Consider the following 13,797-nt stretch of genomic DNA (forward strand, 5'->3'; position numbering starts at 1 on the left):
AAGTTAAATTCTATTTTAAGCTGGCACTGTCTGAGGAGGAATTTTACACTTGTTGGCTAGAGCTTGCAGCACAAGCAAAGGGAGGAGGGTGCTGTACGGGAAGAAGAAAAATTATTCTGTTATCTTTAGCTTAACAAACTTTCCAGCAGCAAACAGCAGAGCAAACACACACATGGGTACGACTGAACAAAGCGCGTTTCAGAGAAGCAGTTATGACTAAACTTGCAGTTGTGAGACGCCGAGGCTGTACGGAGGCACAGCCTCTCCCGGGGAGCCAGCCCAGTGCCATCTCGCCCAGCGGCACGCAGCCCCTTCGGAGGCAGCCCCAGGAACACGCCGCAGCACTGCCGGCAGCCCGCCCGCCGCTCGGCACCCCAGCAGCTTCTGAGGGGGAAAGCGGTCCAAACCAAAGTGTGAATTTTGCACCACCAACACTGTTTCCCGGAAAACGATGAAGCAGCGTGTGCCGCCCGCTCTCATATACATCACAACGATAAGTAAACAGCTGATCTGGCTAATGAACCAGATATTCTGTTTAGATTTCATCTTTGACAGTGTTTACTCAATATAATTATATTTGTTCCCAACGAAGACCGAATTATTTCCTGAGGTGGCTGTCATGGATATTTCCTCCTCCAGTCAAGGCAGGGGCAATCAGGATGGAATGCTGCTTTATCGGGGGCCGGACTGTAAAAACTCTTGCGACCCCTTTACTGCCACGCGCACCAGCTAGATGCCATTGCCGAATGAGACCTCACGTGCGAATGGAGGGGGATACAAGGGCTCTGCTCGAAGCTACCCAAGCGAAACCCTTCAGGCTTTTGAGGAAGGACAGCGTGATTCCTTACAGTGCCTGCGGAAACAGGTACGGCACGCACACCGTGGGACCGTGATACTTCAGATGTCACCCCACAACAATCATTGGGAGATGGTCCCTGCCCTACACAGCAATGCAACCATAACTATGTCACTTTACAGGTCTGTCACCCTTTCCTAAGCCGGAAAAGTAATTTAGAATCATAGAATGGTTTGGGTTGGAAGGGACCTTAAGGATCATCTAGTTCCAACCCCCCTGCCCTGGGCAGGGACACCTCCCATTTGACTGTTTTTGACACAACACGTTTACTACCCGACAATTTCTTGGGAGGTACACAAATAAAACTCCTAAAGATTTCTCTGTATGCAGAAGAGCCCGTGTTGTGCCTAGAAGAACAGATTACAGCAACTTCACTGCTTAATAAACTGCCTATCTCCAGAAGAGCCACTATGGCCTATTCTCTCAGCAGTACCTGCCCAGATATGGCAAAACCGCGGCAGCTTCGGCAGACGGAGCATCTGCCGAAGGAGTCCAGAGTCACTGCCAGTTTTCAAACGCCAGAGCTCTGCCAGCGCGCTCGCCTTCCAGTTACTCAAAGCAGCCCACTAGAGAGGACCAGGATCGTCAGCCAACACACCACAGACGAATGCTTTTTAGGATAATCGCTGCAAAATTTTATGACTTTAGCCAGACTAGAATAATCTCGCCCCATCTTGCCCCAGGCAGGTCTCCTGAGGTGGGGTGATGGCGCGTAGCTCCACACCACCTGCTGAAGATGGAAGGAGCCCTCTGCCCCCACCCCCCAGGCCCCGGGGGTCGGGCTGTCCCCCCGAGGGGGCTGTCACAGGGCTCACCCTCCCCTCAGCTGCCGCTCCACCGCCCCTGCGGCCCGCACCGCGGGTCACCCCGCCATGTCACCCCCCGCCGTGTCACCCCGGCCACGGCGGTTCGGCCGCGGCCACCTCAGGGAGCCCATGGGGGCGGCGGGGGACAGCGGCCCCTCCGCGCTGGGGCTGTGGGGCGGAGCACATCGTACCCATCCAGTTGGGGCCGGCGGAGCCCCGGAGGGACGCGGGGACCCAGGCGGTGCGGGCGCCCCAGGCACCGCCGGCGGGGAGGCCCCGCCGCCGCACTGCCCGCAACCCCCTACCCCCCCCCCCCCCCGCCCCGGGCCGCAGCGGGCAGCGGCGGCGCTCCCCGCCCCGGGCCCGGCCGCGGGGCCCAGCCGAGCACAGCGGCCCCGGGCTCCGCCGCGGCACCGCCCGGCCAGGGACGCGGCGCCCGGGGTACGGCCGGGGCCGGCCCCGCCGCCCCGCGCTCCCCTCTCGGGCCTGCAGGCGCCGCAGGCCGCAGCCCGGGCGGCCGCCCCCCCCCTTCCCCTCCCCACACACACAGACACTCTCCCGCCGCCGGTCGCATCGCGGTCGGCGGCTCCGTCCCGCCCGCCCCTCCGCGCCGCGCCGCACCGCACACTCACCCGCGGCCGGCCCGGGGGGACCGGCTCCTCGGCGCGGGGGGACAGCGAGGACCAGAGCAGCAGCAGCCCCAGGAAGCTGCCGGCCAGCAGCAGGGCGCGCAGCAGCAAGCCCGGCTTCAGCCGCATCCTCCTCCTCCTCCTCCTCCCGCCGCCGCGCAGGCAGCGCCCGGCCCCGCGCACCGGCGGGCTGGGGCTTCAACCCCCCGGCACGGCACGGCACGGCACGGCACGGCACGGCCCCGCCGCCGCTCTCCGGCGGAGCGACGCTGTCCTCCCGCCGCCGCTGCACCCAACAACTTTTTTTTTTTTTCCCCCTTCCTTTTCTCCCCCCCCCTCTTTTTTTTTTTTTTTTTTTTTTTTTTTCCTTTCCCCCCCTCCCCAGCCGGCTCCCCCCGCCCGCCGGGGCGATGCGGAGCAGGAAGTCGCCGCCGATGGAGCCGCCGTTCCACGTGGCCGCCCCGCACCGGGCCCGCTCCCGGACCTCCCCGCCCCGCACGGGGCCCGCCCCCCCCGCTCCGGCCCTGACCCCCGCACCGCCTCCCGCCCCCCCGCACCGGGCCCTACATCGCCACCCCCGCCCTGCCCCCCCCCCCCCCACCGGCTCCACCCCCGCCCCTCTCCCGGTTCCTCCCCCCCGCCCCCCCTCCCCGCACCGGTCCCGGCTCCCGGCTCCCCTGCAGCCCCCTGCCCCGCTCCCGGCAACCCCCCCCCCCCGCACCGCTCCGCCCCGGACCTGGCCCCCTCCGCACCGATCCCCGGGCCCGACCCCTTGCACCCACCAACCCCCCCAGCCCCGGCCCCGACCCCCGCCCCGGTCCCGGCCCCCGCCCCTGGCCCCCCCTGCCCCGGGGGCTAACGTGTCGTGTCGTGTGTCCCCCCCCCCCTACCCCGGGCCGGGAAATGGGGACGAATGGGCGAGCTCGGGGGGGGGGGTTGGCTTCCCCGAGCCGGGTGGGCAAGCGGGGCAGCGGCCCGTGGAACGTGTCAGGTTCAGTGATGGGTGGTGGTGGCGGGACCCGGGTAGCCCCGGGGCCACTGGCCGCAGCGTGGCCCAGCCGCAGTGGGACGCGCGTTCCGCGCCGCCTGGAAAGTCAACAGATTTTTTCTCGAGGATGGCAGATTAAGTGGGAGATTACGATGTTATCGGCCCTCGGCTCGTGTGCGGTTTGTTAATAATTTTCTGCCCTGGGAGCTGGGCGCCCCGTTTCCTCCCCTGCTGGAGTTCACCTGCCTGCACGAACTGGTGCCAGCACCCAGCGCACTGGTGCGCGGGCAGTGGCCCCCGTGACACCCTTCTGCCCATCCCACACCGCCACCGGCTCTTGGCGGGTGTGTTTCTTGGGTGCGCAGGCTCCAAGGATCCCCGGCGTCACCGTCCGATGATAAGCACGGTAGAAATGAAACAGGATATTACACCCCGAACAGGATCACTTTGGAGGAAAAAAAAAACACCCCACACCTATAAGTGACCTTTGTCGCTGGACACACCTAGACACAGAAGCCTTTGTTTATTCATGCACCTTGCACAAGTGCTCTAGCACAATGTGGGTTTTTTCCCCCCTATCCTGTAAGATCCTGGTATGAGACGTAGACAAATGGGATGTTTAACGTGTGGGCTCTAATCCTCACGAGCGTGTGCCCGGCCCTGGGACTTCCACGGCTCCCCAGAGGGGTTTCCCCAATTCCCCCCCTTGCCTGCGGCTGCGGTGACCACACGACCATCCCAGCCGAGGGGTTGGGTGGCTGGTTTGGGGCAGGTACCCCCTGCCCAGCGCCGAGGGGGACGGTGCTGTGGTGTGTCTCTGGCGGGAGAGGCGCAGAGCGGAGATGCCCGGCTCCCAGCAGATCCCTCGGCTCGCCAAGCCCGCCGGGAACGGGAACAGGCAGGTTGGGGCTGCGGATGGTGATGCTCTGCAAGTGGTCAGCAAGATACGGAAACATCCCCCCAACTCTTCTTTCACTGCTTTCCAGAGACCTTACTGCAGCAAAAGGTGCTGTTTCCTCCTCCTGCTTTATTCTCCATTTTTGGGATCGCTTTTTATTGTCCTGTGCAGGTGCTCTGAGCATACCAAGAAGAGTGAAAATTAAAAATAAGTCACTCTCCGCGCTGCAGGGAAGTACTGCAAAAGTGACCGCAGCCGTGTGGTGTGATATCACATGGGAGTGGAGCAATAGGATGAACGGTTTTACACCGAAAGAGGGGAGATCTAGATTAGATATAAGGAAGAAATATTTTACACTGAGGGCGGTGAGGCACTGGCCCAAACTGCCCCGAGAAGCTGTGGCTGCCCCATCCCTGGAGGGGTTCAAGGCCGGGTTGGACGGGGCTGGGAGCAGCCTGGGCTGGGGGGAGGTGGCCCTGCCCGAGGCAGGGGGGGACTGGATGGTCTTTAAGGTCCCTTCCAACCCAAACCCCTCTAGGATGCTATGATATCGCTCCGCTGCTGCTTGTCACAGTGGTGAGTGATGGTGCCAGCCAGCCCCTCTCTCCTGGAACTGCCATGGCAGGGGATAAGAGCGGGCATCACGCTTCTGTTCTACGGTTGCACCTGCCTGCCCCGGTCCCTCCACCACGGGGAGCATCACCCACCTTTTCTCCTCCCGCACAGGCCATACAGTCTGACTCCAGAAGTATCAGGTTAATACTGACCTTGGAAGTAGCTTTTTTCAGTTTTATTCTCATTACCGATATGCTGAAGTTTCAAATTCTGCACTTACTGGTTTTCTGCTGTAGTAAAGTGCCTAAAAAGACCCGCAGAACATATTTTTGCTCTTGCTGAATTTGTCCTGGCTAAGACAGAAAATTCAAACCCAAGTTGGCTTTGGATTGCCTCCAGTAACATTCAAAACCACTTTAAAAAGTCTTTTACGACCTGGAGAGGGAGAGAGGGAGGGTTAAACATGTTTTTTTTTACCTCTCTCAGTTGCAAACCACCATATAAACCATGCTGCTTTTCCTACCCAGCCAGCACTGAAACAAGCCGCAGTCCTGACTGTTATTAGGGAGCTAATCAACCTCTGTTAGACTGATACTCCGTCATTCAAACGTTTCTCACAGACTGGCAACTGTCACAATGTTTGTATCTGTATGCGGACGTGTGTACCGCTTGCTGCACGGAAATTGTCTGTTCACTTCTCCACATGCCTCCAAGTAAATACCCGAAGGTGTTTAAGTCATTACAAAGCCTCGCGCTCTTGAACCGGAGACCCCGGGTGACCTGGAGGTGAAGGATCCGATTACCGATCCCCTAAGCCCCGGGGCTGCCTTGCTGCCAAGGATTTGGGGGAAGGCGTCTGGAGCAAACGGCCAGGTCTCATGCCGCTGCTCCCACCGGAGAAGCGTCAGGACCTGGCTATGCCTCTTGACTCTTGTCCACCATAAAGCACTCTGCTCCTTCATTAAGGCGAGGTTTGAAAGGAAATTCCTGTAGACTTTTGTACCTATCGAGATGAAAATCATGTAGTACCAAGTCCCGTGACACAGCAAGCTGCCGTAAAGGCTTCGCTGTACAATAAACCCCCCCAGTTTGCTCATCTGTGGGTTTTTTCCGACAACACATAGGTCTCCTTTGTAAGATCTGCAAGTCAGAGACCAACTTCTCCTTCTCCTGGGTGCCCTGAGCACAAAACGTAGGAGGGCTTTTTCATGTAAATAAGTTCTTTGAAATGAGCGATGGATTGTAGACCTGAAGCAATTTCATTTACCTTAGAAGTTTGCAGATCCGACTACTAACACTTCATTTAGAGCAGTATTTCGCTCATGATGTACTCTGGGCTTCACGGAAGGGCACACTTGGTCATGCTTGGATGACAGAAGGAAGGGCTGGACAACGCCAGCTGGCGGAGAGCAACCTGCTTTCCCACCCTCAACCCAGGCAACACCTCTGCTCCAGTGGCAACTTCCAGCTCCATGCGATCCCTTCGCCCCCCCTGCTGCCCTTCCCGGCTCCGCTGTTGCCACGGCTAAGGTCGTTTGCATCTATGTGGTCACCTCTGAACAACCTTCATGCAGTTTTCCCTATTGCCCCTTCGGGTCTCGGGCGAGCTGGCCGCTGGCACTGGTGGGACACCCCTGCGGCGTATTAGCCCTCCGGCCCATCTTAGTGCTGCATGTTGGAGTCCTGGGGTGCCCAGGTGGAACCCGAGGCGCTCCTTCCCCGGTTGGCATGGGGGAGGGTGGAAGCTGAAGGTGCGGCTGGAGAAGTCTGCCCAGATCTGCTGTCAAGGAGCTTGGGCTCCCTTCCCACGCCCACCCCAGCCCTCAGGTTCTTGCAGAGAGATTCTGGATCAACGAAGGGGTCGCTGCTTGGAATGATCCAGAAGGGAAGAGTTTGGCATACACCATGATGGAGACAACACCATGCACTAAATATTTAGAATGTGTGTCTGTTTAACCTCAGAGTTGATAAAAAGGAGCTAAAGTACAGGTTCTTAAATTCCTTTTAATTTCTGTGATTGTTTTAAACGTACTTCAATCAAATACATGGCTCTCGGTAATATTTAATACATACTTTTGCAAATGAGGCTGAGATGTGCTTCATCAAGGGCGTGTACTACAGGGGCATGTAGTGATAGGATGAGGAGGAACGGCTTCAGACTGGAAGAGGGGAGATTTAGGTGACATATGAGGAAGAAATTCTCTCCTGTGGGGGCGGTGAGCCCCTGGCGCAGGGTGCCCCGAGGAGCTGTGGCTGCCCCATCCCTGGAGGGGTTCAAGGCCGGGTTGGACGGGGCTGGGAGCGACCTGGGCTGGGGGGAGGTGGCCCTGCCCAGGGCAGGGGGTGGCACTGGGTGATCTTCAAGGTCCCTTCCAACTCCAACCATTCTGTGATTCTACGATTCATCTTCATTGGTTTGTGTTCAGGCTCTCTTGCCTTTAGTACGGTTCTTCCTGTAATTCTCATTTATCCTCCTTTTTTTAAGCCAGAGGTTCAGCGTCCTACCAAAAATGGTCGGTCAGTATTTCAGGATTTGACTGGATGCTTTTGGCCGAGCGCAGTTTGCCTCCTTTGCTTTTCCTGTCACTTTTATGACGAGCACGTTATGAAGTTCCTGGCGTTATACTTAGCCCCCGTACTCCTGTCATGCCCACTTAGTTGGCTTTCCTCCCGCAATACCGCCCCGAGCTCCTCTTCCACACCACAGCAAGCGAGCTCGTCATTTCACACCGGGTCTGGATTCTCCCCGGGTCCTGAAGACTGGGACGTAAAAAAATATCTACATTATTTTTCAGCTGCACTTTCCAGTATTGAGTACCAACCAATGTTTATGAACGATGTTGTATTATTAATACTGCTTTTGTCTAAAGAAATTTAACCTCCTCGGGATTTTCAGCTCCTCAGAATATCCACACTGTGATGCGTGTTGACAATCCTCGACAGATTTAGGTCTTGTTAAAATAGTGGAGGGGATGGTCTGTTATGTGGGTGTTCCATTGCAAAGAGAATCGGAATCATTCTAAGCACAGTTCTGCCATTTCAAAAATAAGAGCAATATATATATTTTTAAATGGCTTCTTTTAGGAACTCTCACCTGTATTTTGAGCCAGATGTCAGTGTAGGAAGTCACATATCTCAGGTGTCGTGTTTCTGAACTCTTTGAACAGAAACTAACTTGCCTCGTTTCCTGAATCTAGGGCAGAGAAAATCGAAATAGGCTCCTGCGATTTCTGTTATGCTGAAAAAATGAATGGTGTAAACACCCACATTTCAGATGCTGATTTCCTTTTCCAAAAAATGTTTAAAATATAGTAAATCGGTGCAGTTAATTCGATGAAATTGTAAGTCTGAAAAAGATCCACAGTGCATTTGAGGTACAAAATGGAACATTTTACAACTATAAATTAATTAGATTTTCATATTTCTGTGGACTTTTACCATTTCGTGATAAACTGTTGGTAGTCTAACAAATAACTGGTAACTTGGGTATTGTCGATTCGGTATCATACCTGCTGTATCGGCTACAAAACTTTGATAAGTTTGACAGCTTTTTCCTCAGGAAAACATTCTGTTATGTTGTTCAAAATTAAACAAAATCTAACCAGTGAAGACACTAAACATTTACAAAGCATTGGATAAGTTAAATAAAGTCAACGTGTCAAATCTGGACAAGATAAAGCCCTTTGAGGCTGCATAGACAAATGAAAAAAGGTGCTTGGAAGTTGGTAGATAGAGAAGCATGGACGTGCAGCAGTTGCTAGTCCCTAAACCAAGTATCTCGTGTTGTTCATAGAATCACAGAACGGTTTGGGCAGGAAGGGACCTTAAAGGTCATCTCGTTCCAACCCCCTGCCCTGGGCAGGGACACCTCCCCCCAGCCCAGGTTGCTCCCAGCCCCGTCCAACCCGGCCTTGAACCCCTCCAGGGATGGGGCAGCCACAGCTTCTGGGGGCACCCTGCGCCAGGGGCTCACCGCCCCCACAGGAGAGAATTTCTTCCTTATATCTCATCTAAATCTCCCCTCTTTCAGTGTCAAACCATTCCCCGTCATCCCATGGCTCCCCTCCCTGACCCAGAGTCCCTCCCCAGCTCTCCCAGAGCCCCTTTAGGCACTGGAAGGGGCTCTGAGGTCTCCCTGGAGCCTTCTCTTCTCCAGGCTGACCCCCCCACCTCTCCCAGCCCGTCCTCCCAGCAGAGGGGCTCCAGCCCTCCCAGCATCTCCGGGGCCTCCTCTGGCCCCGCTCCAACAGCTCCGGGGCCTTCTGCTGTGGGGACCCCCCGAGCCGGAGGCAGCACTGCAGAGGGGTCTCCCCAGAGCAGAGCGCAGCAGAGGGGCACAATCCCCCCTCGCCCTGCTGGCCACGCTGCGGGGATGCAGCCCGGGCCGGGGGCTCGCTGGGCTCCAGCGCACACTGCCGCCTCCTGGGGAGCTTCTCACCCACCAACACCCCCAGGGCCTTCTCCTCAGGGCTCTCTCCAGCCATTCCCTGCCCAGCCTGGAGCTGTGCTTGGCATTGCCCCAACCCAGATGTAGGACCTTGCCCTTGGCCTTGTTGAACTGCAGGAGGTTGGCACGGGCCCACCTCTGCAGCCCGTCCCGGTCCCCCTGGATGGCATCCCTCCCCTCCAGCGTGTCGATCGTACCACACAGCTTGGTGTCGTCGGCAAACTTGCTGAGGGTGCACTCCATCCTGCTGTCCATGTCGCTGACAAAGATGTTGTTCCTTAATGTAGGCACAGGGCAAGTGAGGAAAGTGCTATTGCAGACAGTGCAGTCTGCCTCATGGTACATCGATATGGAAAAGGTCGATTAATAATTACCATAAAAGTCCAGCCCAGTGGATAGGTTTGCACGATAGCATTGAAATAACAGCACGTGGGTAAGACCACGGAGGTACATCAGGCTGCACTCCCCAGAGGGGCTCCCTGGGGGCCGGGGCAGGCGGCAGCAAGGCTGTCCCCGTTGGTCGCTTGGCATTGGCGGTACGGAGCCTCCACCAGAAACCGATGACTGGAAGTTGAGAACCGTAGTCGCAGTCAGTCCCCAGAGCATCGCTATGCAGCTCTGAGCTCTCTTATTTTTTTGTGGATTTCACAAACTGTACGTTTGATAGTGCAAGTGGTTGAGAAGCAGGGCCAGGGCGCCGAGCAGCCGCTTTTCTTACCCTGCTGCTGTTTGGAGAGAAATCCTTACACGGTAGATTATTTCTATTCTGTGTCATCTGACACCAAGTTGTATCGATTAGTAATTCCATGAAATGATTCTGTTATAAAAGGCGTGTTTTGTGGGAATTGCGTGCGGGATTGCAGGCGATAGCCGCTCTTGGATCCTAACACTGCACTCGTTCTAGTCTTTTACCAAATATAACCATAATGAAATAGATTTCATAAGGGCTTTAGTACAACATGCAGATGGATCATTTTGTGGAAGTTCCTCCCTTTTCTCAGGTCCAAAGTTGCATACAGCTTTCCTTACTTCATATGAATTAAACAATTTCCAATTTGTACAGTTTTAGCTCAGGTATCGATATAGACACCCATCCAACCCCCCTTTTCTAACGTATAGCTGCAATGACTTAAAAACCAGTTGGCTGAGTACGCCAATGAAACCAAAAATTTTCTAAAATTCCCAGGTGCAGACAATTAGCAGGAAGCAGCTCTCTGGATTGTACTTTTATTTTAATACTGGCTTAATGAACCTAATGAGGTTCAATAAAAGCAAGTGCAAGGTCCTGCAGCTGGGGAGGAAGAATACAAAGCACCAGTATAGGTCAGGGGCGGACCTGCTGGGAAGTAGCTCTGAGGAGAAGGATCTGGGGGTCCTGGTAGACAGTAAATTACCCATGGCCCAGCAATGTGCCCTTGTTGCCAAAAAGGCCAATGGAATCCTGGGCTGCATAGGGAAGAGTGTGGCCAGTAGGTCGAGGGAGGTCATTCTCCCCCTCTACTCTGCACTGGTGAGGCCACAACTGGAATACTGTGTCCAATTTTGGGCTCCCCAGTTCAAGAGAGACAGGGAACTGCTGGAGTGAGTCCAGCGAAGGGCAACTAAGATGATGAAGGGGTTGGAGCATCTCCCGTATGAGGAAAGGCTGAGAGCGCTGGGACTCTTTAGCCTGGAGAAGAGAGGGCTGAGGGGAGACCTTATTATGGCGTACAAGTATCTAAAGGGTGGGCTGAAGGAGGATGGAGCCAGGCTCTTCTCAGTGGTTCCCAGGGACAGGACGAGGGGCAACGGGCACAAGTTGGAACACAGGAAGTTCCGTTCAAATACACGGAAACACTTCTTTACGGTTCGGGTGCCAGAGCACGGGCACAGGCTGCCCAGGGAGGGGGGGAGTCCCCTTCTCTGGAGGTTTTCAAGACCCGCCTGGATGCAGTCCTGAGGGATGTGCTCCGGGCAATCCTGCTCTGGCAGGGGAGTGGGGCTGGATGGTCTCTAGAGGTCCCTTCCAACTCTGAAAAAATTCTGTGATTCTGTGATTAACTAAATCTTTCTTCTGAGGAGTTTGATCAACTCAGGAACATCCTTTAGGTTTAGAAGTTAGTTGGAGTTTACAGAGTAAGTGGGAAAAGATTAATTTAGAGTTTTGTCCTTAAAAAAAAAAGAAATCAATTTATTTCACTGGTTGCAACTTGCAAAGCATGCCTATAGAGCAGAAGATTACTCCAATCAACATTATTTCAAATTAAACTGAAGAAGCACTGATTTATTCTTATTCTCATTCCCTGACCTTTTGAGTAATGAAAGCTGCTCCTGTAAACCTTAGGCCAAAGTGAAGTTGACTCCATTCCTTTGACATATTGGAATATAAGTGAAAATGAATACAGCATCTACATAATTAATTCAGTTCCGCCCCCCCCCCCCCCGCCCCCCCGAAATGGTGCGGTGGGACAAAGTAGAAGTGATAGGAAAACTTCATATTTCGTAAAAGCACAGTGATCCCCAGCAGGCCTTTTGTTGACTCTTGGCTAACTGCTTGAAGAACCTGGTTGACTTCTTACAAACCTCCAAGACATGGGAAACTAAAACATATTTTCCATACATTTCAGATTTAAATAGGCAGACTTATAATATGGATAAAAATTAATGTAACAATTTGCCTCCCTTTCAGGCCCACGTCAGCCTTGCCCTGCCGAGCCCCGGTGTCAGGGTGCATTAGCTGGAGGAGGAGATGTTCCTCCCCACGCGTGGGTCGGCTCTGACGCTCTCTGGGCTGTATCTGGGCCACCTCTAGCGAATCCCAGCATATCCCCTCACTGCTGGATTACCTCTGCCAGCTTCTCCCGCGGAAACCTGGCAGCAAAGATTTTTTACCTTAGGTGAGGAATTTCCCTTTTCTAGAGGCAAATGGGCATTTTTTTTTCGTAGTCTAACCATCTAATGTTTATGCAATGACTCACAGAGCCCGTAGGATAGAAAGTATTTAGTAGGGGTGAATGCCTTCACTTGAAATAAGGGGAATGTTGCCACTGATTTAAACAGAGCCAAGATTTCACCTCCCTTTGTTTTTCGGATAAAAGTTACCAGCTATGGCCTTCTCAACTCTAAATCTGAAGCTGCTATTCAAAAGAACCACTTTTTTTTTTTTTTTTTTGTCTTTTTCTATGCCCAACATGTATACAAGATGTTTAACCAAATTAAGCCCAGAAAACAGAGGAGAGCTGCAAAATAAACAAGGACATCACCTAAAAGCCTGCTGCAGCTCAGAAGTCAAGGGGCTGAGTTGTATTTGGGCACTTTGGGGGTCTACAGCCTCCGGGGGGCCGTTAGCAGAAGGACAGCAACGCTTTGCAAATGCGCGGGTGGGCTCGGGGAGGTGCTCGCACCCAGGAGCTGCCGCCCCGGCGCAGTGGGTGCGCAGCTGGAGACAGGTAAAAAAAGAATCCAGCGCACTTACCGGACCAGGGATACGCAGCTCCCTGTCTACTGCGACAGTGACGCACAGTAATAAAAATAAAGCATTAATTAGCAATGCTAATTTTATATGCAATTATGCAAGGTGCTGGGTGTCTCACGAAGCACCGCGTTTGCGTCCTGAGGGCACAGTATTGTGGCTTTTAACATCAACGCTCTATAAACGTACATTTATCTAGTATGCACAAAGTCAGACTTTTTTTTTTTTTTATACCTGATGATAAAGTACTAGAAGACAAGACACTTATTACTTGCGGAACAAGAAATACCTGTTACTGGAGATCTAGTAATATGCACTTAAAACGTAGGCCAAGAACAGCACAGACATTTTTGAGGTGGGCGAGGTATCTTTTTTAACCCACCCTCAGCTTTTCCAATTATGTCCTTTATTTAAACATCAAAAGGATTTCCACTGCGTTCGGTACAGCGCTGTTGTCAAAATCCTCATTTAAATGCTTCTACTGATACCTTCAGAGTTATGTAACATTACCAATGTAAATAAGATGCAGATTTTTCACATACTTGTTTTCCTTTCCTATGTGAGTTGATTACTAAAGCAGGAAACGCTATTCATAAATGCTTGATGCCAACGCAGTAAAAAAATCCATACTGAAAAACTTTGGGTTTTAATTTCATTTGAGAAACAGTCCAATCGTATCAACCATGAGTTTTGCCTGAATGGAGACTTACCCGCCCTCCAAATGTGCGGCGGTGGGTCAGCCCATACCCGCATGAACGTGCCTCACGACTACATACTCAGATTTAGAAGTCGTCTTACGCTTTAGCTCACATTAGAGGCAGGAAAGCAGATTTTCGTAGACGTAGGATGAGCACACCTGCAGCAAAAGTCCATTTAGATGTGTGGCACTACATAGCCAACGCTGGCAAAGCGCCAATTCCCACTGCCCCGCGCTTAATGTTTTAGGATGGACCCGCAGAGAGGTCACAAAATAATGTCATTTCGACGGGTAAAAAAATGCGCCCATATTAATAATACTCCAGGTTAGCGTAAGCCCTCCCAATTCGCATTGCTCTTCCACCGCGGTCCCCTCCTCTGACCCGGGGCTTCGCCGTAGCAGAGGGACTCTCTTCTTCTCCGTCGTGGCCCATGTTTCTGGCGGTCTCTCAGGGTCCCACAGGCACACGT

At 53.6% G+C, this 13,797-nt stretch overlaps 1 protein-coding gene across 1 annotated transcript in view; it reads right to left on the reverse strand.

Moving 5' to 3' along the window:
* Nucleotides 1–2,614, reverse strand: part of GALNT7 (polypeptide N-acetylgalactosaminyltransferase 7) — a 73,672-nt gene extending 71,058 nt beyond the window's left edge. The window contains exon 1 of the mRNA XM_082482690.1: nt 2,295–2,614. Within this exon, the coding sequence (XP_082338816.1) occupies nt 2,295–2,420 (126 nt within the window). The 5' untranslated portion in view covers nt 2,421–2,614. The remainder of the gene's footprint in view (nt 1–2,294) is intronic.
* Between the last annotated feature and the right edge of the window lie 11,183 nt (nt 2,615–13,797).

The sequence above is a fragment of the Vanellus vanellus genome (assembly GCF_965231255.1).
Source record: "Vanellus vanellus genome assembly, chromosome: 4".
Lineage (NCBI taxonomy): Eukaryota > Metazoa > Chordata > Aves > Charadriiformes > Charadriidae > Vanellus > Vanellus vanellus.